Here is a 24,452-nt window from a genome sequence, read left to right as displayed (position 1 = left end):
TGATGGGCCTCTGGCTCCCAGCATGGCTTCCAGGGGATGTCCCTATGCTCCCTGAGGAGCTGGGACACTCCTGCTGCTCTGTCCCCAACAGGCTGCTGAGGGCAGGTGGCAGCTCTTGGGAGGTTTGCAGCCAATCCAACCATGCTTAAAGACTGCCTAGGCAGCTCCTCCAGGAGTGTGAAACTCCTCCAGGAGAGTGCAACTCCTCCAGGGATGTGCAACTCTTCCACTGCCTGTGCAGCTCCTCCACTACCGGTACAAATCCTCCAGTGTGTGCAACTCCTCCAGGAGAGTGCAGCTCCTCCAGGGACATGCAACTCCTCCAGGGGTGTGCAACTCCTCCAATGCCCGTGCAGCTCCTCCAGTGCCTGTGAAACTCCCCCAGGAGTGTGAAACTCCTCCAGGAGTGTGCAGCTATTCCAATGCCTGTGCAGCTCCTCCACTGCCTGTACAAATTCTCCAATGCCTGTGCAGCTCCTCCAGTGCCTGTGAAACTCCTCCAGGAGTGTGCAACTCCTCAACTGCCTGTGTAACTCCTCCACTGCCAGTGCAGCTCCCTCAAGCGTGTGAAACTCCTCCAGGAGTATTAAACTCTTCCATTGCCTGTGCAGCTCCTCCCCTGCCTGTGCAGCTCCCCCAGGAGTGTGCAATTCTTCCATTGCCTGTGCAGCTCCCCCAGGAGTGTGCAATTCTTCCATTGCCTGTGCAGCTCCCCCAGGAGTGTGCAACTCCTCCCCTGCCAGTGCAGCTTCTCCCTCCAGGAGGGTCTGGAAGGAGGCAGAACACCACCCCCCACCACCTCAAAGCCCAGAGAGCCCTCCCCAGGCGCTGGTTACCTGTTGATGCCCTCCTTGGTGTAGAAGATGGAGTAGGTGAGGTTGTCCCCGTGCGGGTCGGAGGCGGGCGGGCGCCACGTGAGCCGGATGAAGCGGGTGGACACCAGGGTGGCCACGACGTCCCGCGGGGCCGAGGGCAGGGGTCCCGCTGGGGCTGCTGCTAGATGGTCATTAGTGGCACTGGTCAGTGAAGTGGGAGGTAATGTTGGGATGGCAACATCTTGGCATGTGCAAACATTGGGGAATATGAAGGGCAAACATCACCACGGTTTAAAAAAAAAAAAAAAAAAAAAAAAAAAAAGAGAAAAAAAAGAGAACAGAAGAAAAAAAACCGTAAAAGAAATAAACAAAACCACGATGGGAAACAGAAGAAAATGAACACACAAAAAAGGCCATTAAACTGAAGGCTGACATGCAGGCAGAGGTAACTACTGACCACTAATGGGGAGTACAGGACACGGCACTGTCAGGCAAGCAGACCAAATCTCCACTGTAATGGAAGTGGCAGGGGAGGGAAGGGTGGAACTGGGGGGAAAATAAACCTCAGGAGAGGATACCAGCAGCAAACCACAGTGTCATTGCTTTGGGAGCACATGTGTGACAGCAAACCCAACCTCTGGTATTACTCAAATGCACACCCAGACCCCCCTTCCTACTGTAGCTCATTAACATGCACAATTCATTGAAATGCTTCTCAATCAAAACAAAATGACAGATGAAAACACAGAATCCCTTTCAGTGCAAACTCATCCAGTCAAACCCTGCAGTCCTGCCCTGGTTGGGTTCTGCTGCTGCCCATGGCACTGGAATTAAAGCCCTTTTCCCACTGTTTTCCTGCCATTTTCCTCTGTCCCACACCCCATTTCATCATTTTACAGTGACTCTAACAAGCAGAAACAACTGCTGCTCTGGATTATACCCACACTCTCCAAACTTTTAGCCTCAGTCATGTCTTCCTATGTTGCTACTTCAAGGCAGGATAAACCCAGGGATTATTGCATTAAAAGGTTGCTGATTTAACAGCACAAGCTGAACCATAGGAAGAGCAACTCTCTCTCCAAATCCTATTAAAGCAATCCAGCCAGTAAATGCAACAGTGAGATTCTGAGCAGCTGGACCCCAATTACCACTGAGTATTCCAAGCAGCACAATTAGTAACAAACCCCCAAAGCTCAGGATACATGGAATTTTTCTGCATTCTGAACTATTTACCAAGCTTAAGCCACCTGATGACATTTTCCACATGGGAATCCATGCTGCCAAATACATTTATTTTTTCATTAATTATAGAAACTAACTAAAATTGCTCTGCTTTTCCCCAGAAAGAAATTCAGGACTAGAAAGCTTGTTGAGCTGCAGCATCTCCACCAGAACATGTGGATTTGTGTTGTGATACACAATGAGAAAACCTCCCAGAAAAGCTGACTAAAGGAGAAAATGTTGTCTGAATGACCAAACCTTCAGGGAAAAACACTGAGGAGTCTGATTTTAAATTGTCAAAGCCCCTTGTCAATCCAAGCATCAGCTTGGGTGAACTCTTCAATTGGCAGAACTCTCATTTTTCCTGTTCTGTTTCCTGGGCAGGTCCTGACACAGACCTAAGAAGCAGCCATGGGTTTTATCAGATTTGTACAATGTAACACCAGCCTGTGGGCAGAACTGGAGACATTCCCAGAGCCAGGACCATTTTGATTATCCAAATACACATCACAGAGACACATACTCCAGGGTACCTCCTTAATTATCCCTTCCACACTTTAATAGCTAAAGATCCCAATTAAGTGCTCTCCAGCAGCCCCTCCTGATCAATACACGACACCATTAATTTCACATTCATTGCAAAATCTATTTTTATCTAACCCCCCCTTTTTTATGTCCCATCATTGGATTTCTTGCAGGAATGCAGCACTTTCAGCTCCTCTGGCCTCAGCAGGGCCCCATTCCCCAGATCACTCAGAAGAGCCCTGAATGGGGTCAGGGGATCTTCCCACAGCATCTCCCTGCTCCTCAGTGACATTCCAGGGTTCATCCAGTATCACACCAGGCTTTCCCTGTATTTAAAGCCCAGCCTTTGTCATCAGCTCCCATGGACTGGAGACCTTCTCACTGCACCTGGAAAATTCCTTCCTCAGTGTGAACAAGGGCTGGAACTGCCTGGTGCCCATTGCTTTCAGCACCTTTCCCACTGTCCTGCCTGATTCCCAATCCACTTCAATCTCCAATCACTCATACTTGGGTTTCCCTCACCTGTTTGTCATGTGATCTCTTCAAATTTGATGCAAAATCCACCCCTCAACTATCATTAAAATTCCTTCAGCTGAGTTGAAGTGGAATATTCTTTAAATTCATCTGCTTCATCTAAACCCCATCCCCGCACATTTGTGTGTTTTTCTTCCCAGCTCATGAAATGGATCCATCTTTTGTGCAGTAACGTGCACACAGAGAGCTGAGGGCTCTGGGAGAGCTGCCAGGATTTCCCAGAGAACACACACCCAGTTCCAGCCTTGTGCAGGGCTCAGAGCAGGAATGTTCCTCCCCACAGCATCACAGGAGAGCATTTCCAGACAACAAAACCCTCATGATGCCTGAAAAATCAGCTGAGACCCAGAGAGAGCAGCAAGGACCTGAAACCCCCCAGGGGAGGTGAGCAGGGCCCAGAACTCCCCAAACTCTGCACTTCAACACTCCTGGGGCGGCCAGGAGCTGAAGGAAATACCCCAAAGATTCAGGGATTTCCTTCCTTTTTTCCCCGTGTTTCCTACAAATGCCTCAAGTGCTGTTACAGAGGCTTCATCCCCAGCTGGGCGAGCACAGCTCAGCACTCAGAGCTCTGTTAATGTGTAATTACACCCCAATTAGCTCCAACACCAATCAGGAAATGGCTTTGTCCTTTCCAGCTTTCAGCACTATGGAAGAAGCAATTCAAATCTCTTCTAAATCTCTTCTCTCCAGCTCTGGGCTGTTCTCTGCAGTTATTCCTGCACAGCTTTCATGGATCTCATTTTTTAAAAGCACATTCAGCAAGTGTCTGGTGCCTTGCACCACAATTTATCTGCTGCTGGGGAGGAACTGGAACCAGAAGGATGCTGGAACTCCTGGAACACAACTCCAGGCAGCAGAGTTCCACCTCTGCATCCTGGCCATAATTCCCAGCCACAACAGAAGCAGAATTTTAAAACTTTGTCCTAGAAATTATTTCCCCATGGAAATGGTTTTCCCCACATCCCCCAGCATTCCAAGGAATGCACAGGAATGTGTTTGTGCTGCTCAGGTGACACCAACAGTGCCAGCCAAGGCAGCCCCAGAGGAATCCCAGGGATGCAGGGTGAGGATTCAGCTGCTGATCCTCAAGCCCTTCCCAGGGCTCCTTCTGAGCAGATATCAAACTCTACAACTATTTTATCAAAATACTTCACAGGGTGTGCAAACAGCCACAAGGATTTGGACTGCAATCAATCAGTAACAAGGCTGGAACTGCCCCAGCACTGGGCTGGTGACACCCAAGAGGTGAAGGCGTCCATGGGGTGGGTGTGACCCCACATTTTCATCTTGCAGGAAAACCATGGGTAACAAAGAGAGGGAGCCTGCCCAGAGAGCTGGTCCAGGGCCACCACCCAGGAGATCTTTTCTAAACAACCCAGCCACACCTGAAAACCACTCACTGAACCCTCTGGCTGTTATGAAATCACTGGAAATACTTTCCATGCTGTGTTCAGATTTCCTTTTTCCTGCCTTCCCCCTGCTGGCATATCCAGGCTTCCTCCTGTTTGACAACAACATTCCAGTGATACCATCAGCTCCACACAAAGGGGGGACAGCAATGTTATCTGCTCCAGCCTTATCTGAACTCTGGGGACACTCCAGTCCCCTGGGTGCCCACCTGGCAGTGCCACCACCTGAGTTACCATGATATTTTCTGAAAATAAGGAACAGGGACATCAGTTCATACCTGGAGGAGGAGAAGAGAAAGTTCTCTTTGGAAGGACTTCAGGGTGGATTTTAGAGATTTGAAACATGATTTTAGCAACAAAGATCTACTACAACTAAAAATAGCAAATAACTATTTTGCCAACAAATCTTTTGGAAAAAAAACATTACCTAGGACATTCAGATCTCAACACCTCCAATATTTTAACTGTATTCCCTAAGAAAAAAAAATTCCTAAGAGGCACCAAATGTTTAATTTTGACTTGAGGTATTCATATAGAACTGTGTGCTCAATAAATAATATTTTCCCATAAATCTATTTAACTGGTTCCAGAAATGTAATAAAGACTTTCAAACTTTTTCTTTTACCTATTGCACTGTTCCCCTGAATCTGAACTTTGGTTCATGGTGTCTCCATGGAAGGATTCAGCTCAGATCAGGATTAAGCAGCTGTGATTTTGCAGTCACAGTCAAATCCCACTGATTTCAATATGCTTATCCTATTTAAAAATAAAAGCAGCACTTGGCTGCAGTGCAATAATAAACATGAAATAACAAAATTAGTAAGTTCACACCACACAACACCCTTCAAAATTTTGCTTTCTCTTTTTGTCCACGTTTTTGCTTGTATCCAATTGTTGTCCTTGTTCAAATGCTTAAAACAAACATTTCCACCAGAAGGGATCACCTGGTTATTGCTGTTCCCTGAGTGATACCACCTTCAAACAAAGCCAAGTTACCTGGCCCAAGAAATTTCAGACAAACAGCCAAAGTGCTGAAGTTGGTCTCACCAGATCAGTAATAATTGAATTAACTTCTTCCCTTGGGAAAAATAATTTAAAGAAATCCCTGGGATTCCCTCCACAAACTAATGCTTTAGTGCAAAGCTGGAACAGAGGAACAGAGATTGAACAGAAGCGGAGAGAAGAGGGTGGAAAGTCAGTTCTGAATATCCTGGATTTCCAAAGACAGCCACCATCACCCCCTGGTGTACGTCACGGACCCATTTCTGCTTAACAGAAAACACCCTCCAATTTAGGATTTTGTAGACTTAATTATTCCTCATGAGCTAATTTAAACTGCAGAACTTTGTGGACTCAAATCTTGGAAATCTGGAGATGTATGGAATTTGGAATGGGTGATTTTTGAAATGTGTAAGAAAGTCAAACAGGACAGTGTTGGAACCAACACCTTGAGGGAAGCACAGCTGGACACAGAGCCACTGAGCATCCTTTGGGAATTGGGGTGATCTGAGTGTGATTCCTTTGGGAATTACACCTGCAGGAACCACAGGAACCAAAGCATCCTTTGGGAATTGGTGTAATCTCAGTGTGATTCCTTTGGGAATTACACCTGCAGAAACCACAGGAACCAAAGCATCCTTTGGGAATTGGTGTAATCTGAGGTTAATTCCTTTGGGAATTACACCTGCAGGAGCCACAGAGCGAAGGGCTCAGGAGCTGAACCCACACAAGCATTTCCCTGCATCACCTCAAAGGAGAGGTCTGAGGGCAAGAACTCCACTCAACACTTAAAATAAATTTTGTCCCTCTCACACTTAAAAACCCAAATTCAACCCTCACCCTGAGGAACAGACCCTCTCCTACCAATATTCTCATTTTACTCATAAGTGAAATGGAGATTCTTCCTTATTTATTCCTCTATGCTGACACGTTTAGCTCAGAGCAGACAAAATGCCTTATTTTAAATTTTTAATTGCCTTAGATTAATTTACATCACCACTGGGAGTGAGAGCTGTTATTTACTCTTCACTCAATGCACAAATTGAGTGCAAAAAATTCCCCAAAATTGAGAACAAGCAAGTGTCTAACTGCCACTCAGTGATTCTGATTTTTAGGCATTTATTTGGTTCTGTTTCACATTGTGAACAAGCACTGCTGGGTGCTCAATAAACTGGGATATATAAAAATAGTGATAAACACATTCTGACTGAGAGCCTGTGTTTTAAAGGAAGTCATAAAACCCCTCCTGATAACGAGCCCTCCTCCCATTCCCCTTTCAGCATAAAATGCTTTGGTGTAGAGGAAACAATTTGATTTTTTCCTGTCTCATAAAACAGTCCTTAAAGAGGCGTGACAGCCCCAGTGACGCATTCCAGGAAGGGCAGCAGGAACCCCCTGGCTCCAGCCACAGCCCACAGCTCCAGGGGAGGATGGAAAGGGAAAAAACCCTGCAGGGATTGCAGTCATGAGACTCAGGTTATTAAAAAAAGGGAAACAAGCCAAACACACCTCACCTGTCCCCACGGACTGCAAAACTGCTTTGAAACATGTTTCGTCATTGGAAAGAAATTCAAAGCATAACATATATTGTAAAATGATGGGTATGGCCTTCAAATTCAAATTAATTTAAAGAATTAATATTTTTAAACAGCTACTCCTTAAGAAAAAGAATCAAAAACCCCAAACAAAACACACACATAGAACCTGAGGCAAAAAAACTGCTTGGAAGTGTCCCCAAAAAACCCTGGCCAAGGTTTGCTCTTACTGTGAATATTCATCAATTGAACTCCTCTGAAGAATTAAATCTCTTGAGAGCAGCAGAGCCTGCAAGAGTGTTCTGCAATCTGACTTTAATAATGGCAGCAGAGCTGTGACTTTATTCTCAAATAACTGAGCTCTGTTCAAGCACAGCCCTTGAGAAGCAGTGACAAACAAATCCCCGTGTCCTGTGCAAAGGATTCAGCTCTGCACTGCCACTGGCACACCTGAAGAGCTCAGGATGCCTCTAAAGTTCCCCTGGGTCCTACCAAAAACTCCTCTGGTGCCCTTGGGCCCTGCCCTTCCCTTCTCTCATGTGCTCATGGAATGTGTTTGGAGATTGTTCACCCACAGGTGATTTTTCCATTGGATTCTGCTGGGAGTTGTTTTCACTCTTTGGCCAATCGGGGCCAAGCTGTGTCAGGACTCTGGAAATAGTCAGGAGTTTTCATTTTATCTTTTTAGCATTCTGTAAGTATCCTTTCTGTATTCTTTAATATAATATAGTATCATAAAGTAATAAATGAGCCTTCTGACTGTTGGAACCCAGGACATCCCTCTGGCTGTCCTGGATGGCTCAAGCCCCTGCCCAGGTGGCTCAAAGTCCTTGGCACAGAACCCAAGACCCTGTGCCTTTGATTTAGCCCTTGGAAAAAACAATTACCAACCTTATATGAAGAATTACAAGCCATGGAAGTTTAAGTAGAATGATAGTGAATTTATCACAGGGTGAAAAATAGATTTTTGAAGTTTTTAGAGTGGGAGCTCAGGGGGCAAGATGGAGGGAACTGGGTGTGTCCAGCTTTTGTCCTTCTTCTTCTTGACCTCCATCTTCTGCTGTGATGTTGGCACTTTTGGATTGGTTTAGAGTAGAAGCTCAGTGTCTAACATAGGTGACAGGTATTGGGAAGTTATGGTAAATAATGTACATGTAGTTTTTAGTATAAAGAGATAACACTGCCTCTGAGGGTGGCCAGTGTGCCTCTGTCTGACCTGCTGAATGGACCTCAGCAGGCCAGAGAAAGAGTTTCATAGATAAGAAACAATGAACAACCTTGAGAATGAGAACTGAAGAGCTCTGACTCCTTCTTCAACTGCCAGGCTGGGAAAAGACTTTGTGACACATCTCAGGGTCACTGTGAGCAGCAGAACCTGAGACCATGGAGTCAGGTGCATCACTCCTGCATGCCACAGGGCTCCCCGTGCAGTCCCAACACTCCATGGCTGCTTCTCTCCAAAAACCACCTTGCAAGTGGGACATCTCCTCCTTCTGTTTGGGAGCTGCTGCCACTTGGAACAACTTGGCAGCACCAGCTCAGCCAAACTGGAGCTGCAGCAGATGAGGCTGAACAAGCTGCTTGCTGTCAAAATTGTCCTTATTTCTCCAAGCTCTTTTAAAAACTTACTTAATTATTAATGGCTTATTTAACTAGTTTCTTACACATATCTACCACACTCTGTCTTCCTTCCATTTAGGTTTATATCTACACAATTAATATTTTTTAAGAGAAAGAAGATCCCCTCAAACCCTCCTTTCCTCTTTTAGTCTATAACCACCCACAGAGCAGCACTGTTAGGTGTGGTACTGGATATTTTATTAATTTTCACTGGATTTCTCTGCTTAAGGCCACAGATCCTTGCTGCCCACCTCTCACCCACCCATCTTTATAGAACTAGAGGAATATTAAGATATTTGGGAATCTTATAAACTCTTAATTAAGACTTCTTCTCTTTCATTTTAAACCTGTATTGTTCACTTGCTTCCTCATATTTCTAATTCTAACAGAAAAAGGGAACCCTGTGAGTATTTTCAGAATAAACTGCTTTTCCCAGCACAGAGGTTTGGGAATTTGGGGTGCACTTTGCAGCACACAAGGATGGAAGGTTATTCCCCAGAAATACATGATGGTTTACAGCAAGAGATGCAACATTTAAATGTGGACTGACACTGACCACTGTTAAAAATGCCCAAGAAAATAGTTTTGAAAGCAGTTTATACATGTAAATTGGTGCTGAAGGAGGGCCAAGGAATGTCCATCCCCACTCAGCTGTGACTGGATCCAGGCATGACTTTTCTCCCTCTTTCTTTTCCTGCAACACCTCCAGGCTTGATGTGTGACCAGGAAACCCACACAGAATCCCCCTGTCCTTTAAGAACTCTGGATCCACAATTATGAGTTTCTTTGGGGGAGAAGAGAGGGGAAACAACCAGGAAAAAGAATCCCCCACTCCAGGCTGTTCTATCCCAGTGAGAACAGTGACATTTTACAGCTGCCTTCAATACAGAACACACATTATTAAAAATTACATTTCTGTGCTGGATTTATGGCATTTCCTTAGGGAATAAACCCCATGAGCCCATGCAGGTTATCCTGTCAATAAGGACCAGACATCTCCCATCTCCAGATCTCCATCAGCATGAGTCCTGTTACCCACTCAGCCAGTGAAAACCAATCCTGGCCCTTCTGTCCAAATGGCATTGTGCTGTCTCTGCTATTCCTGTATCATTTAGCAACTCTGAAATATAAGCAACCAATTAAGACCAAGCCCATGTGTTTGTTCTCCCCGCTGGTGTGAGACTGACAAAATCTGATCTTTCCCTTTCCAACACCAGCCTGGGATCAATTACAAATTAAGGGTGTTTGTGTCAATCCTCAGAGCCCTGGATGTGAGGAATAAAGGCAGAGGAAATGCCTTTGGTAGTCATGATGAATATCAAACTGCAGCTAATCCTGCCCTTCCACTCATCCAGGCATGGAAAAAGCAAAGCCACTAAAAACAACAGCCCTCGTGATCCACTCCTGATTATTTGTATTTTCCTCTCTGGCAGGAGCCAGAGGAGCCACCAGCACTGCTTTGTTCCCAGGAAAATCACTCCTGACATGACATCAGCCAGCCAAGCTGCCAGGAATATATAAAATATGAGGATAAACATAACTGGAAGGGGTGGATTTCAGTGCTGATTTCAGCCTTTCTGGTGGCCAAGAGGTTTTTATGAGACTGAGAAACTCTCTCAGGAATTCAGGATTAGCCAGAAGTGATAAAATGGACTCAGAGCCTTCCATACACATCCTACCTCAGTGCACTCCTGCAGTGGGACAATAAATATGGAATAATACAGGTGGAGGACAGCAAACTGCTATTAATGTGTATTTTTCATAAAAAACTGAAGGGTTTTGCTCCTCCAGGCCCTTGCTCTCAACATCCCTTACCTATCACTCCTTTTCCAACATGACATGGAATTTCTTCAAGTTCCTTCTATCCATCAAATGCCCTGGTGAAAAGCAAAATTCAAGGTGCCAGTGTTTGCAAGCACCAGCAGCATCCCCACAAGCCTTTATCTGTGGGCTCAGACTGAAGCCAGGGCACCCAACCCTGTATGAATTCCATCAGGAGGTGAATTCCCACTTCTCTGCCAAGCCAACTGTAAATACAGCCATAAAACAAGAAATGAAAACTAATAAGCACAATATAAATGCTGTTCTGCCTCCCTGCAATTCACAGCACGCTGGCAAACATTAATCTATTCCTAATTTAATCTAAATTAGAGCAATTTATTCCAAGCCTGTGCCAGCTTTAAACATGAATAGGCTACTGAGAGCTCCTTAGCTCCTGTTTCATCAAGTTAAACGTTCAAGAAGTTTGGGATCTAGGGTGGTTTAATCAGTTCTGCTTCTCAATAAGACTATATATTAGCAGGGCCTATAAAAAAGGAATAAATAAAGATCATTTATTAAACAGGAATTGAGTCGAGAAATGGAACTGACTGCATTCAAACAGCTCCCAGGCCATTTTGAACAGACATGCAGCCATGAGAAACACAAATGCTGCCTTTCCCTGAGGAATAATAGCTAAGTAATGTAAATTAAAATCAAAATTAAACCCCAAACCCCCACTCTTTCAGCACTAAAGAGGAGCACACACTGCTGTGTTTACAGAAAATTAGCACTGGAGTGTACACAACCAGTACAAAACATTCTCTGAGTTTGGCTTTGGCTGTGAGTGTTTGAAGTCAGTTTGTGATTTCAGATGCTGTTTATGTTCCTGAAGCACAGCTCTCCAAATGAGGCTCCCAAGCTGTTCCTGCAGCACCCATCTGATGCTGGGTGCATGCTGCAGGGCCAGCATGAAGGAGGGACTTCGGGAATGCTCCCAGCTCTGTGGAGCCCCAGCACTGCCAGGAGTTCTTAAATGTTCCCCAAGTGCAGCTTGGGATTTGCCATTTGCTGCTTTTAAAGCTTTCTGGGGACAAACTTTAATCCTGTGAGTGGAAAGCCTCAGGGATACGTGGATATCAATAAACAGAAGCAGAGAGGAAGCTCCCCTGCTACTCCTGGCTCTGATGATGCTCATCCCACTGCATTTTCCATTCTGTGACTTTCAGATCTTCCCATTCCACCAGAGCAGAGGTTCCTCCTCATGTCCCCAGTGCACAGAGCTGCTCTCCCAGAACCATGGGCTCTGTGTGCTGCCTGAACATCCAGTTCCACCCTCACCACCTCCCTCACTCCCAAAATCCACATTTCATTCCTTTCAGTACTTTTTCCTCTGGGCAGAAAATGTGAATTTTGGTCTGCAAGGCTTTGCAGCCTCCCTGCTCAATTTTTATCTATTTCTTCCTGGTGGATGCTGAGACTCCTGAAAGCCACTCCTGGAAACCACAGGGACCTCTTCCCATGAAGACATGCAAAATTGGACAAGGCAGAAAAAACATGAGAGTGTTTCTGTGTGAGAGAGGAAACAGGAGACCCTGCAGAGGAACACTCAGAGTCCTTCTTTAATGCTCTTTGAATAAGAACAATATATTTTTATCTTGCTCTGCCATTTCATTCACAACACCCTGCAGATTTTTCAAGTACTTCTGTAGTCTCCAAGAACTGCACAGAATTCCATGGACTGAGAATGATTTCATTCACAATATGTAACTAAAAAATACTCTAAAGCATCACCTCTGTGAGAGAGAGAGCCTGAGAAGGTACATCAGATCTATAAAAACATCCAAAATAGGTCCTGAGGTGACAGGAGAGGAGTCTGCCTCAGGGCTGAACCAGGCAAGGCCTATTTATGGGATTTTTTACACATGGCAAATACCCAAATGTGGAACTGAGTTTTTCAAAGCAGAGCACAGTTGGCCTGTTAGTGCCAACTCTTGCATTTCTTTCAGTAGGAGCCAAAACTTGTCAACAAGAACTTCTATTTACCTCCTAAAACAGCATAATGAAGCTTATAGTTATGGAAAACACAGAGTATTTCATCTATCCTGACTGAAATAAGGCTTTTAACATTGCCTTTAAAATCCAGCTATAGCTGGGAATCTTTTCAGTCAGGTCAGGGGAGCTGAAATGGCCTCTGTGTGAGGAATGGGAATCTCCAAGTCAGCCTGAAGTGACTTCAACCAGTCCAGTACCACCTGCAGGGCAGAAATGACAGATTTTCAGCACAATCTTAACTGAAATGTGCTGGCTTTGGGAAACCTGGATCAGATTCCTGATGTTCTCCACCTTTGTAGGGCTCAGAGAAGCCCCCAGCTCACCCAGCTGCTTTCAGTGCTCCAAGCCTGCACACAGCTCATGGCGAAACCCTGGCAGAGAGGTGCCAGCACTAAATGGAATTGTTTATGCAGCACCAGGCCTGGACAGAACTCAATTGCTTAATAAAGCACTGATTGAAGGCAATAAATGATGTCTTTAAAACTCCCTCCAAGTTAGGATCCATGGAATTGGACTCAGCAGAGGCACTGGGATCATGCAGTGCTATCAGACTTAACTCAAACATCCTTTGTGATGTCAGGCAGACACACACTGCCCTCCTTCCATCCACTGACTCTCCAAAGGGAGGAAATGCTGCAATCAGCCTTTGAGGGTGACCCAATTCCCTGCCCCTCCTCCCTGAGGAACCTGCACCCATCCCATGGAGTCATCCCCAGATGTCTCTGTGATCCCAAAGCCTCACAGCCCTACAACCACTCACAGATTTCTAATTCCTCCTCCTTGCTTCCCATGCTGGCAATAATTCATCACATGCAGGATACCCTTGCTTGGACAGAGACCTTTTTTCACGAAAAAACTGATTTTAAAGATTTTAAAGTTCCATTACAAACAATCCTGACATGGTTCCTACAGCAGGGTATTCAACTCATTCGCTCTGAGATGTCACTCCTGTACAAGTCACAACATAGTAAAAAACCCCAATTTTGTAGTATAGAAGTACAAGAGCCCCACAAAACATTCCCCCTTCAGTTGTGAAGGTGACACAGTGCATGTGAAAGGATGGTTTGAAATTGTTCTCCCATAGCACAGCATATTTGTTTACAGTCCAAACCCTGCTTTCCACAGCGTTCAGGCATCACTCCTGTTTTTCCCTGGTGCCTGAGTACTCGTCAATGCCTTTCACACAGGGTGACAGGGAACCATCTGCCTCCCTCCTCCTACTTGTTGCCACCTGTTCTTTTCCCAGTCCCCACATGGCAGCATGAGCAGGGCCAGATTCCCTGGACAAGGCTGGGTTACAGCACCAAGAAACCCCAAATGCCTCTGTTACCCTGAGGGTCTCACCCCACACACACAAAAATGCTGTAAAAGTGATGACAAGGAATGGCTCTGCTGTAATTCAGAGTATCTGCTCCATAACTGGGACATCCAGGGGCTGAGCACTGAGGATTGGAAGTAAAGCTAGCTGGGTTTGTGTGAAAATGGGGGAGGAGAGATTTGAGATTGCTGAGAAAGGCATTCCCAAGGCACAATGGAGATTCTGGGATAGGCAGAAGTCCTCCATGGGGGCATCTGCAGGACATCAAACCATTCATCTGCAGGACACCAAGCCCCTCATCTGCAGGACACCAAGCCCCTCATCTGCAGGACACCAAACCACCCATGTGCAGGACACCAAGTCACCCATCTGCAGGACACCAAGGCACCCATCTGCAGGACACCAAGGCACCCATCTGCAGGACACCAAGGCACCCATCTGCAGGATACCAAATCCCTCATCTGCAGGACACCAAGGCACTCATCTCTTCATCAAAGAGGCAAAGAGAGAAGCATTGAGACTGAGAAGTTCAAGTGCAAAGCAATGAGGTCATTGAGGAATTTCCTTCTTTTAGGGAGTTCCCAAATTCTTCCTGAAAGGCAGAGCAGGCAGCAGAGGCACTCCAGGGAAATTCTGAAAGGCAATGAGTGTCCAGGGCCAGTATCTTAAACAGGGACACAGCTTCAAATTCCAAAGTGGCTGGAAAGCATATGAGAGGCTTTTCAAGTCCCTTGCAGAATTCTATACCTGATGTTCAGTACAGGGATAAGAGGATTTAACTCAGACCATTGACCCAAATCTTCCTCTCTTTTCTATCCTTCCAACCTTCTCAATTACAAACACTTGTCCTCAATTACAAACACTTGCTCTAAACACCATGGTTTTTTCATACACTCCTGAAAAAGCAAGGGTTGTGGATTCTGTATGGCCAATCCCTTTCCAGGTGCAAACTTTTCTAAATGTATTAACAGAATTACCGAAGTTTAGAGGAAAAGCCACTCAAGAAGCCTTTCAATTCTGTGCTTTAACATTTTCCACTTTCCTGTGTACTAAAAGCTACCCAGAACTCACCCCAAACACAAAAAAGCCCAGCCTAAATGTTATGTTATATGGATGATTATATCAAGCTCATAGCAGGAGATGAGAGTCACAGACTTTATACAGGTTTCTGTGGGGCTGTGCCCAGGCTGTGCAGAAGGTGAATCACCAAATTCCTGCTCTCTCCAAGTCAGAAATCTGTCCAAACACAGGCACACAGACATCTCCCTTTGTAGCAGCTGAATGTTTTCCCCTCCCTGCATTTCAAACTCCCACTGCCTTGCAGGAGCACAAAGCACCGATGTGGGACTGCACTTGGATGAGAGAACTCACGTGGCCTCCCTGAGAAACTCCCCAGGGCTTCCACTTGCTCATTTGCATTTAGTTCATTCAATATCAATTTGATAAGCAAAAGGGCTAATGAGAAATGGTTTGTAAATAGCCAGATGTTTGCCAGTTCCAGCAGGAAGGAGAAAACAGAACAGCACGGGAAGGGAAGCACTGTTAACTGGGAAGAACTTTGATGAACACTTAATCAACATTTTGTTCACTGAAGTTACTTTTCAAATTGGTAAAGTTGGCATTTCTCAGCAGCAGCTATGAAATAATTAAAAGAAAAAGTTTTCTGAATTAATGATTGAAACGTTCAGAATAGCTTTTGCTCAAATTAGGAGTGTGAATTTTCATACCAAGCCAGCTGCCACTACTGCATGTGATACCTTCCCCCTCTTTCCCAGAACAGTTTCCTTCTCCACTGCTCATGGATTGACAGAAGGTATTTTAAACCCAATATCTGTATTTCCTCCACCTGTGAATTGTCAGATTTCACATATCACACTCATTCCTCATGGCACTGCCCATCACAGCCCCCTGCACAGCACAGTTGCACTCAGATGTTCCATGGGGTGTTCCCTGCTGGAGAACAGCATCTCAATGGCCCCAGAGTTCCAGGGACACAGCCTTGGGTGTGTCTCTACACCCCCAGTGAGACTCCACCACTGCAGCCCAAATCCTCTGGCAGCATGCAAAAGAGAAAGGACATCATGAGCAAAGTCCTTGAGGACAGCAGGATGAGGTGTGGAGCAGAGCAGGAAGGAGAAACCACTGGACAAACAGCAGGGGAGGGAAAGGAAGAGCAGTGAGACCACAGGAACTCCAATAACAACAGCGAGAGTCATTTAGAAACCACTGCTGGGAGCTGGGTGCAAGCACAGGCTTGGCCAGGGCTCCCAAAGCCAAGGCCATTCATTATTCAGTGTTTGAAATGTGGAGAATATGGAATAATGCTTCTGCTGGAAGGGGCTGCAAACCACTCAGGTGATTAATGCACAGAGCAGAAATTAAATTCCTTTTCATCATTTTTCTGGCAATCTGATGACAGCAAGGCAGTGCTGGATGCAGACTCCTGACACTGCTCTGTGGCATTAAAGCCCCTGACCCCAGGAGAGGGCACCCTGCATTCCCCAAATCCTTGTGGGGAGTACCTGGGGCTCTTCGGCCAGCACTGAAACACACCCAGATCCAAAGAGGAATTCAGAGGGAGCGGCAAATGCACAGCTATCCTACAAAACAACTGGAAAATAAACAGGAAATCTCTCTTCATGGCTCAGTCCAAGTTTACTCTCTGCACACTGGGCACCAAAGCCAGGGACAGCAGAGTCACAACTGTTCAAGGTGGGAAGTTCCATCAAACCTCCAGCCATGGCTAAGACTGTTTCTCCTAAATTCTCTCCATCCAAATAAGAAAGAAATTAGCATTTAAAACAACCCCCTGCAAAAAGACAACACAAAGCCCCCCTCAGTACAGCTTTAATATTTTCCTGTCTGACTTGTCACCCCTCATCCTCTGGGGTTTTCTTCCTTGGGCTCTTAGAAATTATTTTTCAGAACTCTGTGACCTGAAAGAGTGAAACAACCTGATGCCTTAGTGATGATATTTGCAGTACCTCTCTTTTGGGGTCTTTAATCATTAAACACCAATTGTTCTGCTTTGCCACCCCAGCCATGCAATTCAGAGAGCACTGGTAGGAGTTCCACTGATTGGAGCACAGGGACAAATATTTACCTTAAACTGCAGCTGTAAACCACCAGATGTGCAGCTGCAGGTTGCAGGAATGCCAAAGCTCACTATTTTTTACACTAATAGCATAAAAAAGCTTCTGACACTGGAACCACTTTGATATAAAATATCTGGGGTGATTTGGGATGTGCTCCATAAGCGCTTCTTTTCCAGGTTTGTGATTTTAGTGACTGCTTTCATTTTGGCTACTCTGCTATTGCTTGTAAAGCTCAGCATGCAACATTTCTGACCATGTTTTATTATTGCACCAAATATTATTTAAACTACAGGATGCATCCTGTAGAATTCCTTCAGTTCTCCTCACTAAGTGTACAGGAAACAACACTGGATCACTGACATGATTTTTAAATAAATCACCCTGCTCTATTGGCTGAGCTATTGACAGAACCCACCACGTGGAAAGATCCCTTAGAATGGTCCCTCCCCACTTTTGGCTCTCTGCTGTCACAGTTTATCTTACCAAGGTCAAGTATTATCAGCTGGGCTCCAGCCTGAGCATTTCCAACATCGTTTTCTGCAATGCACTGATAGAATCCTTCATCAGACTTCACCAGCCCCAAAACTTGCAGGTTATGTTCTTTCTGAGGAGCAAAGGGAGAAAACAACACTTAGAAATGGGCTGCAATTGCCAAAACAATGGTGTCAGCAGGGCATGTTACTGTGGCAGGACAAACTTCTGACAGCAACTGGGAAAGTGTGTTTGGAGCTCCCAGATCTCACCTCCCCTGCCCTGAATCCTCATGTTCTAGTGGGTTCAAAAAGCAGCAGAAGCTCTCATTAATGGCTATCATTTTCTACCATCACACAGCACTGGCAAATCCTGATGTTTCCCCAGCTGTTCTGGTGGTGTTTTGGACCCTGAGTGAAGCTCACAGCCCTACAAGCCAGGCACACCCCATTACACAGCCATTCATTTCTCAAATGCCTATATAATGCCTTTCACTGCACCTAAAATCTCCCTGTGGAAGCACCCCTGTGCCAAACTCACCATCCACAGCTCAGTTACATTTCTATTTCAGCTCCTGCTAGAAATTGGAATTTTTATGGGGCACAGACTGCAGCACACAGTCAGTGGTCGTGGTGAGCTCATACTTTGACAGTGCATTTTGCCACCCTGTGTGCCCAAGTCTCCTGGAAATTCCAAGCTATAAAGACATCAACTCTTACAACATAAGCAGTGTACATTAAAGGGATTCAAGAAACCATTTCTCTTCCAGGTCCCAAACTGTGGGAATCCATAAAATCAGAGGGTTTTGGGAAAGCTGCAAAAGGCAGCCTCAGAGACAGCAGAACTGTGAGTAGAGATAAGGAGTAGCCATGAGATTGGTCAGCAGAAAAATTATGTAAGAAGTAGAAAAGTAAGGAGAAATAGAACAATGGTCTGTGTATTAACATTTGGCTAGAATAACTCCCTAAGCTACAGAAAAATGTATCTAGTGAGATATTAGGGAGTTCTAAGCTTAATAATGGAGCTCTGTGCATTGTGTTTTAAGGCTTGCAAGTAGATATTGTATCCAAAATAAGCAAGCATTGTTTTAACAGAAGGTACATGTGTTTATAGTGGTTGGATAGAACCACTGTCAATGTGCTTTTGCTTTGTGTGATTGGCCAAAAAACTTTTAAAGTGAGTTGTAACATTAAGTTCTTGCTCTGCTGTCTGGAATGTGAGCTGATGGCATCTTCCATTGTCATAACCATGTAATAAGAGTGATGCTGGAAAATAAACAGCTCAAAGCACGTTCCCAGCAGCCTCATCCTGTCTGTGATCTGTACAGAGACCGAAGCCAGTGATACCCAACATCAACAAGACAAAAGCAGCTGCTACAGAAGAACCCAATCTCCATCATTATGAAGAACTGACAGGCCAAAAACATGCCTGGGATGTGAGCTGCTGGCATCTTCCCATTGTCATAACCATGTAACGAGGGTGATGCAGGAAATTAAATAGCTCAAGGCACGTTCCCAGCAGTCCCACTCCATTTGTGATTTGTACAGAGACCCCAGCTGGTGATACCCAACATCAGTAGGACAAAGGCAGGTTCTAGAGAAGAACCCAATCTCCATGACTGTGCAGAACTGCCAGGCCAAACACATGCAGGATGGGCAGAGCACTCACCACGATTTTGAAGTAGTCGCTGGGGATCACCACGTCCCCGTTCTTGACCCACTTGACGGTCGGCGTTGGCTTCCCGGTCACCTCGCACTCAAACACGATGTCCATGGACTCGTGGGCGTAGATGTTGGCGGGGCGCTTCAGGAACGTGGGGGGAACTTCAGGGTGGAGGGAACAAAGACAAGGAGATGATGTTAGAGAGAGAAAGAGACCTGACAGTCCCACACACAGCCGGCTTGACACCAAGAGATGGGCTGGGCACTTGGGCATGAGCAACAGCAAAGGCAGCAGGAATAAGCAGTCTGGCTTTGACAGACACCCACATGAGCTGGGAGTTCTTCTAGAACCACTTTTGGGCCAGCCTGGTCCAGGGAAGGTGTCACTGCCCACAGCAGAGGGTTGGGAATGACAGGATCTCTAAGGTACCTTCCAGCCCAAACCATCCTGGGATCCTGTGGGTTCTAGGGTTGGGGTTGAAGGTATTTAAGATGGCAATTCATGTTCAGACTCAGGTGTTTATTACTTCTTATCAGTGAAATACACTCACAACCATGAGTTCAGCAGCATTTCATTAGCAAGGCACAAAATGGCCAACAATCTCTTGTTACAAGGTCTTTTAAGACTAAACTACCCAATTAAGAAGTGACACGTAGATTATTCTCTCTTTTAACCCAATAACTGATCAGTCAAAGCCTGCAATGTGGACTTTTTTGTCCACAAATTACAAAATATCAAATTATTTTGTACTAATTACAAAATATCACCTAAAACCATGGAGAAGAAGGAAGAAGAATGTAAAGAAGAATAACTTGCCTCTGCCTTAAAACTTCAATCTTGCTTCATATTTATTTCTATATTCTAAAATGCCAAACTCCAAGTTTTCCACCCTGTGATATTACACATTTCTAACCAACTACACACCCCTAATCTCAGTGCTATCAATCAATTTTTAAAGTCTTCTCCACAGCCTCAGGTCACATGCAGTTCTCTCTTGAGGGTCTGTGCCTTAAAGCACAGAAAATTTAAAATTCTCAGCATCCAGGGCTCCAACAGGATCCAGCCAGTTGGGAATGACCTCTTGAGACCACACGAAAGAAGAAATGGAACTGAGGTGTATAAACTGCAAAGTTAAACCTCAGGGAGTTCAAGTCAATAGGAAAACAAAAGATACAATTATATCAAAAAATACTTTTAAAAATGAAAGGACATCAAACTGAGATGAAACCTTCCCAGAGCACCACAGCCTCATGTTCCAGTGAAGGAGCTGAGGTTATCTGGGAGTGCTGTACTGAGCCCAGGAGTTTCTTCTCTGGCTGTGGAAGCCGAGGAAACAGGATGTCCATGAGCAGGCAGCTGTACCACAGTGCTGACATCTCATGGATGTACAGGAGGGGAGCTCTGTATTTAAAACACAGCAGAGCAGAAGCTGAACATAAATTCTATCAAGAACAGAAGTTCTTCACTTACAACATGCACCAAAAGTGTTACTCTGGGTCTTGGCTGCCTTCTATATGTCCTTAAGTCCCCAGAGTGAGATGAATTCCATCAAACACATTTAAAATCACACAAATTCTGAGATACAGATTTTTTGAGGACACCAGCCCCAAGTGACTGGTGCACAGACACATCACAATTTCTCTCACAGGAGCCTCCAGCTGCATCCAGGGCCCTTGCCCTCCTCTGGCTCAGCAGCACCAAGCCCTGCAAGCACTCACTCCTGGAGTATCCTCTTTAGAGAACACCCACCTGTTTATTTGTGTTTATTGTGCTCCCAGCACAGGGCAATTATCTTACTTGTGTTGGCAGCTCGGATTGTTGGAGTTCCAGGAAAGCCCAAAGCAGCCTTTTGCCCTTTAATATTTAGCAAAGAAAGTCAATATGGAAGGGCCACAGGGTTTAGACAAACAATTTACACATTTGGCCTCTCAATGGGGTTTATTTGGTGCTGGGGATAAGGAATCCTAGGTTATGTTTTACTCCTTCCTCTGAAATGATCCCAAAGGTTTGCAGGTGGATTTAATACTTTTAAATTAAAACAGCTGGAGGTGAGCAGCTGCCCCAACCCCCCTCATGTTTTGGATGATAAAGGAATAAAGAGAACATTAATAAATGGAAATACTTTAGAGTAAAGAGGTGGTTTACCTCTCAGGTAAGGGTGCAAAGCTACACAAAGCTGTACATTCACTGCTCTAACTCTCACACAGGAGCAAAAAGCTGGATGGGGCCAAGCCCAGCTGCCTGTGCACTCAGACACCCCTTTCATACCAACTTCCCAGAAATTTACCAAACACACCATAAATTCCACCTTAAAAAGGTTCAGATATTTCTGTGCTTACTCTCTGATGGCTGCTACCACCACACACAACACTGACATTTAAAAACCCTCTTCTGAATTCATTTGCCACCAAATTACTGTAATTTATTCTCTATGAAAATTATTTTTATTCCTCCCTGGTATTTATCCTCAGCACTGTTATTTATTACAAGCTGTGCTACTGCTCCCTCCCTTCCCCTACCCAGCCTTATTTTGGGTGCCTCAACCAGTCATGTTTGCTCTGCTCTGCTGTGACAATTCCTCCCAACCCCCTGGATGCGCTCCAGCCTGAATCCCTCTCCAGAGCCTGGGGAGTTTCAATCATTTACATGGAATTTTTTCAGGTTTCTGTGGTTGAGATGACCCCCAAGGTATTAGAAAGTCTTTTTTCCCAGCCCTGTGACAGAAGAAGAAGTCGAGATTGGTCTGTTGTGCTTCTCAAGGTTGTTTGTTTTCTCTGATCTGTTCCATTCTTTCTCTGACCTGCTGAGATCTGTCCAGCAGGTCAGGTTGTGGCACAGCCCCTCCCTTGGGGTGGTGTTAACTTTTTATACTAAGAACTACCTGTACTTTATTTACAGTAATTTTCCAATACCTATCACCTATGTTAGACAGTCTGTCATTATCCTAAAGCAATCCAAAAGTGTCACCATGACAGCAGAAGATGGAGGACAAGAAGAAGAAGGAGAAGGACAGGACATGCCCAGATTCCTCCATCTTGCTTCCTGAACCCCTGTCGCAGACATCTTTTATGAAAATCCTTTCCTTAGGATTTTTCCTCCTGAGAATCTGAGAGGCCTCAGGAACAAAATGTAAACAATGATTATCTGCTGTTGTGGAATGCAACAGGTGCATCTGTGATTGGTCTTGTGGTAGTTTCTAATTAATGGCCAATCACAGCTGTCTCGGACTCTGAGACACAAGCTTTTGTTATTTATTCCTTCTTTTTCTATTCTTAGCCAGCCTTCTGAAGAAATCCTTTCTTCTATTCTTTTAGTATAGTTTTAATATAATATATATCATAAAATAATCAATCAAGCCTTCTGAAACATGGAGGCAAATCCTTGTCTCCTCCCTCATCCTGGGACCCCTGTGAACACAGTCACAAACTCCCATTCTAAAACCCCCAAATTCTACTTTTTCACCCTGTGACAAATTCACTGTCATTCTACTCAAACTCTTGTGGCTTGTAACTTCTCACACAAAGTTGGTCATTGTTTCCATGGGCTAAAATCCAAGGCACAGGTGTGTTTGACTCTGTGCCAAGGTCTCTGAGCCCCTGACAGAGTCTGGGATCACCCAGGACAGCCAGAGGAATGTTCTGGGTCCTGACAGAATTTCAGCTGTGTCTCAGCAGTGCCCTGACAAATGGCATAAACACCACGGCAGCACTGCAGCCAATCCCTCAGCCAGTGCATCACTCTGCCTCTGCCCTTCCCACATGCATCATCCCCTGCCAGCCTGGGCCAATCACTGCCTGCTCATGGTGAGCCCTTTTAAACTAATGCCTCATTTTGTTCACCCTGCTGATCAATTCTGATGTTCTCATTTCCCTTCCATCTCTGTCTCTACTCACACGCACGATCGATTCCTGCACTGCTTGCAGGGTTGAAAAAAGGGAATACAAGAATTGCAAAAGTTGTTTTTCCATGAATGTACAACGCTTCCATTTCCAAAACATTCATTACAGGTGAGTTTGAATTCCTTAGCCACATATTAATCTTGTCAAAGGAACACAGAGAGACACAAGCCAGTATCAGTGACTGCCAAAAGCACAAAAACTTATGTGAAAATCTCACATGGAATCCCAGCCTGGTTTGGGCTTGACAGTTCCTTGAAGATCATTTCATCCCACCCTGCCATGGCAGGGACACCTCCCACTGTCCCAGGCTGCTCCAAGCCCTGCCCAGCCTGGCCTTGGGCACTGCCAGGGATGCAGGGGCAGCCCCAGCTCCCAGGGAAGAACTGAATGCCCAAACTGTACCACAGCAAAGTTCTGACTCTGTGTTCTCCACTAACGTTTAAGTTGTAATGAAGACATTTGAAAAGAACTCAAATATCTTTGGCAACTGATATTGCTCCAGTTTGGGACACCATCCAGAAAGAGGCATTAATTTTGAATCATAAGAGGCAGGATTTTCTTGACACAAAAGGGGAAGTTGAAGTAGAGACTCTCCTACCTACTCTCAATTACTTTTGATTTAGGAAATTAAGAGTTTGAAACACCCCATTTTTTCAAAGTGACTTTGCTTTTCTGGCTCATGAGCAAACGCCAAGCTGTTCACAAAGGGATAATAAAATGAGGAGTGCTCACTTTATCAATTACTTCCCAGTTAATGAATTAATAAATGCTTTTCAAACACACTCTTCTGGTTTAACCATGTCAGTGTTTACCATGAACACAATGCAAGTACAGATGTTTGTGGTAGAGAAGTTCAATTGATAACCAGTGAGCAAAGGAGCCAATTACCACAGAAAACCAGATTTGTAAGGGAAGATGCTGTGCTCTGTTGCCAAACACACAATTAAACTTCAAAGACAACTTGGCAGTTCAGCCCCCTCTTTGTGTCAGCACACAACAACTCCTGAAAAGGCAAAATGCTTGAACACAATTTCACACCCCCAGGGAGCCCTGCCACCCTTCTGGGGATTGAAGAAAATATTTTGATCACAACAATGATCAAAAGATTAAGAAAAAATCCAATCCAACCTAAATCAGCAGTTGATTCAAACTTCTAAGCTACACCCCAATAAAGGTGAAATATTTAAAAAATAAGATGCTTTTTTAAGCCAATAGCTCTAAAGGATGGGAAGAGCTGAGGAACTCCACACATGCAGCAGGAATTGCACCCAAGGTGATGAGGAAACAGGAATGGATGCTGGACATGGATCCCATTCCACAAGGACAGGTGATCAGAAGGAAATGGAAATGAACTCCACTGGTCTGCAGCTCTGCTGTACAGGAGGAGCACAGCAATGGTCTCCTTTGGACACACAGGCTGTAAGGATCATTTAAAAAGACCTATTCTCTTTCTAAAAAGCATTAATAAATCAGCTGTTCGTCTGTTGTATTTGCTGGGAACTGCCCCAATGAAGGCAGGAATGATGCATCTGA

At 45.0% G+C, this 24,452-nt stretch overlaps 1 protein-coding gene across 1 annotated transcript in view; it reads right to left on the bottom strand.

The window, feature by feature from the left end:
* NEO1 (neogenin 1) overlaps positions 1 to 24,452 on the bottom strand; it is a 175,067-nt gene that overhangs the window by 46,271 nt on the left and 104,344 nt on the right. The window contains exons 6-8 of the mRNA XM_058811045.1: positions 19,027 to 19,181; positions 17,371 to 17,491; positions 837 to 1,056 (exon numbers count right to left, since the gene is read on the bottom strand). Coding sequence (XP_058667028.1) covers positions 837 to 1,056; positions 17,371 to 17,491; positions 19,027 to 19,181 — 496 coding nt within the window. The remainder of the gene's footprint in view (positions 1 to 836; positions 1,057 to 17,370; positions 17,492 to 19,026; positions 19,182 to 24,452) is intronic.

Source organism: Ammospiza caudacuta, chromosome 10, assembly GCF_027887145.1.
Source record: "Ammospiza caudacuta isolate bAmmCau1 chromosome 10, bAmmCau1.pri, whole genome shotgun sequence".
In the NCBI taxonomy this organism is placed as follows: Eukaryota; Metazoa; Chordata; class Aves; order Passeriformes; family Passerellidae; genus Ammospiza; species Ammospiza caudacuta.
This window is presented reverse-complemented; position numbering and strand designations above follow the sequence as displayed.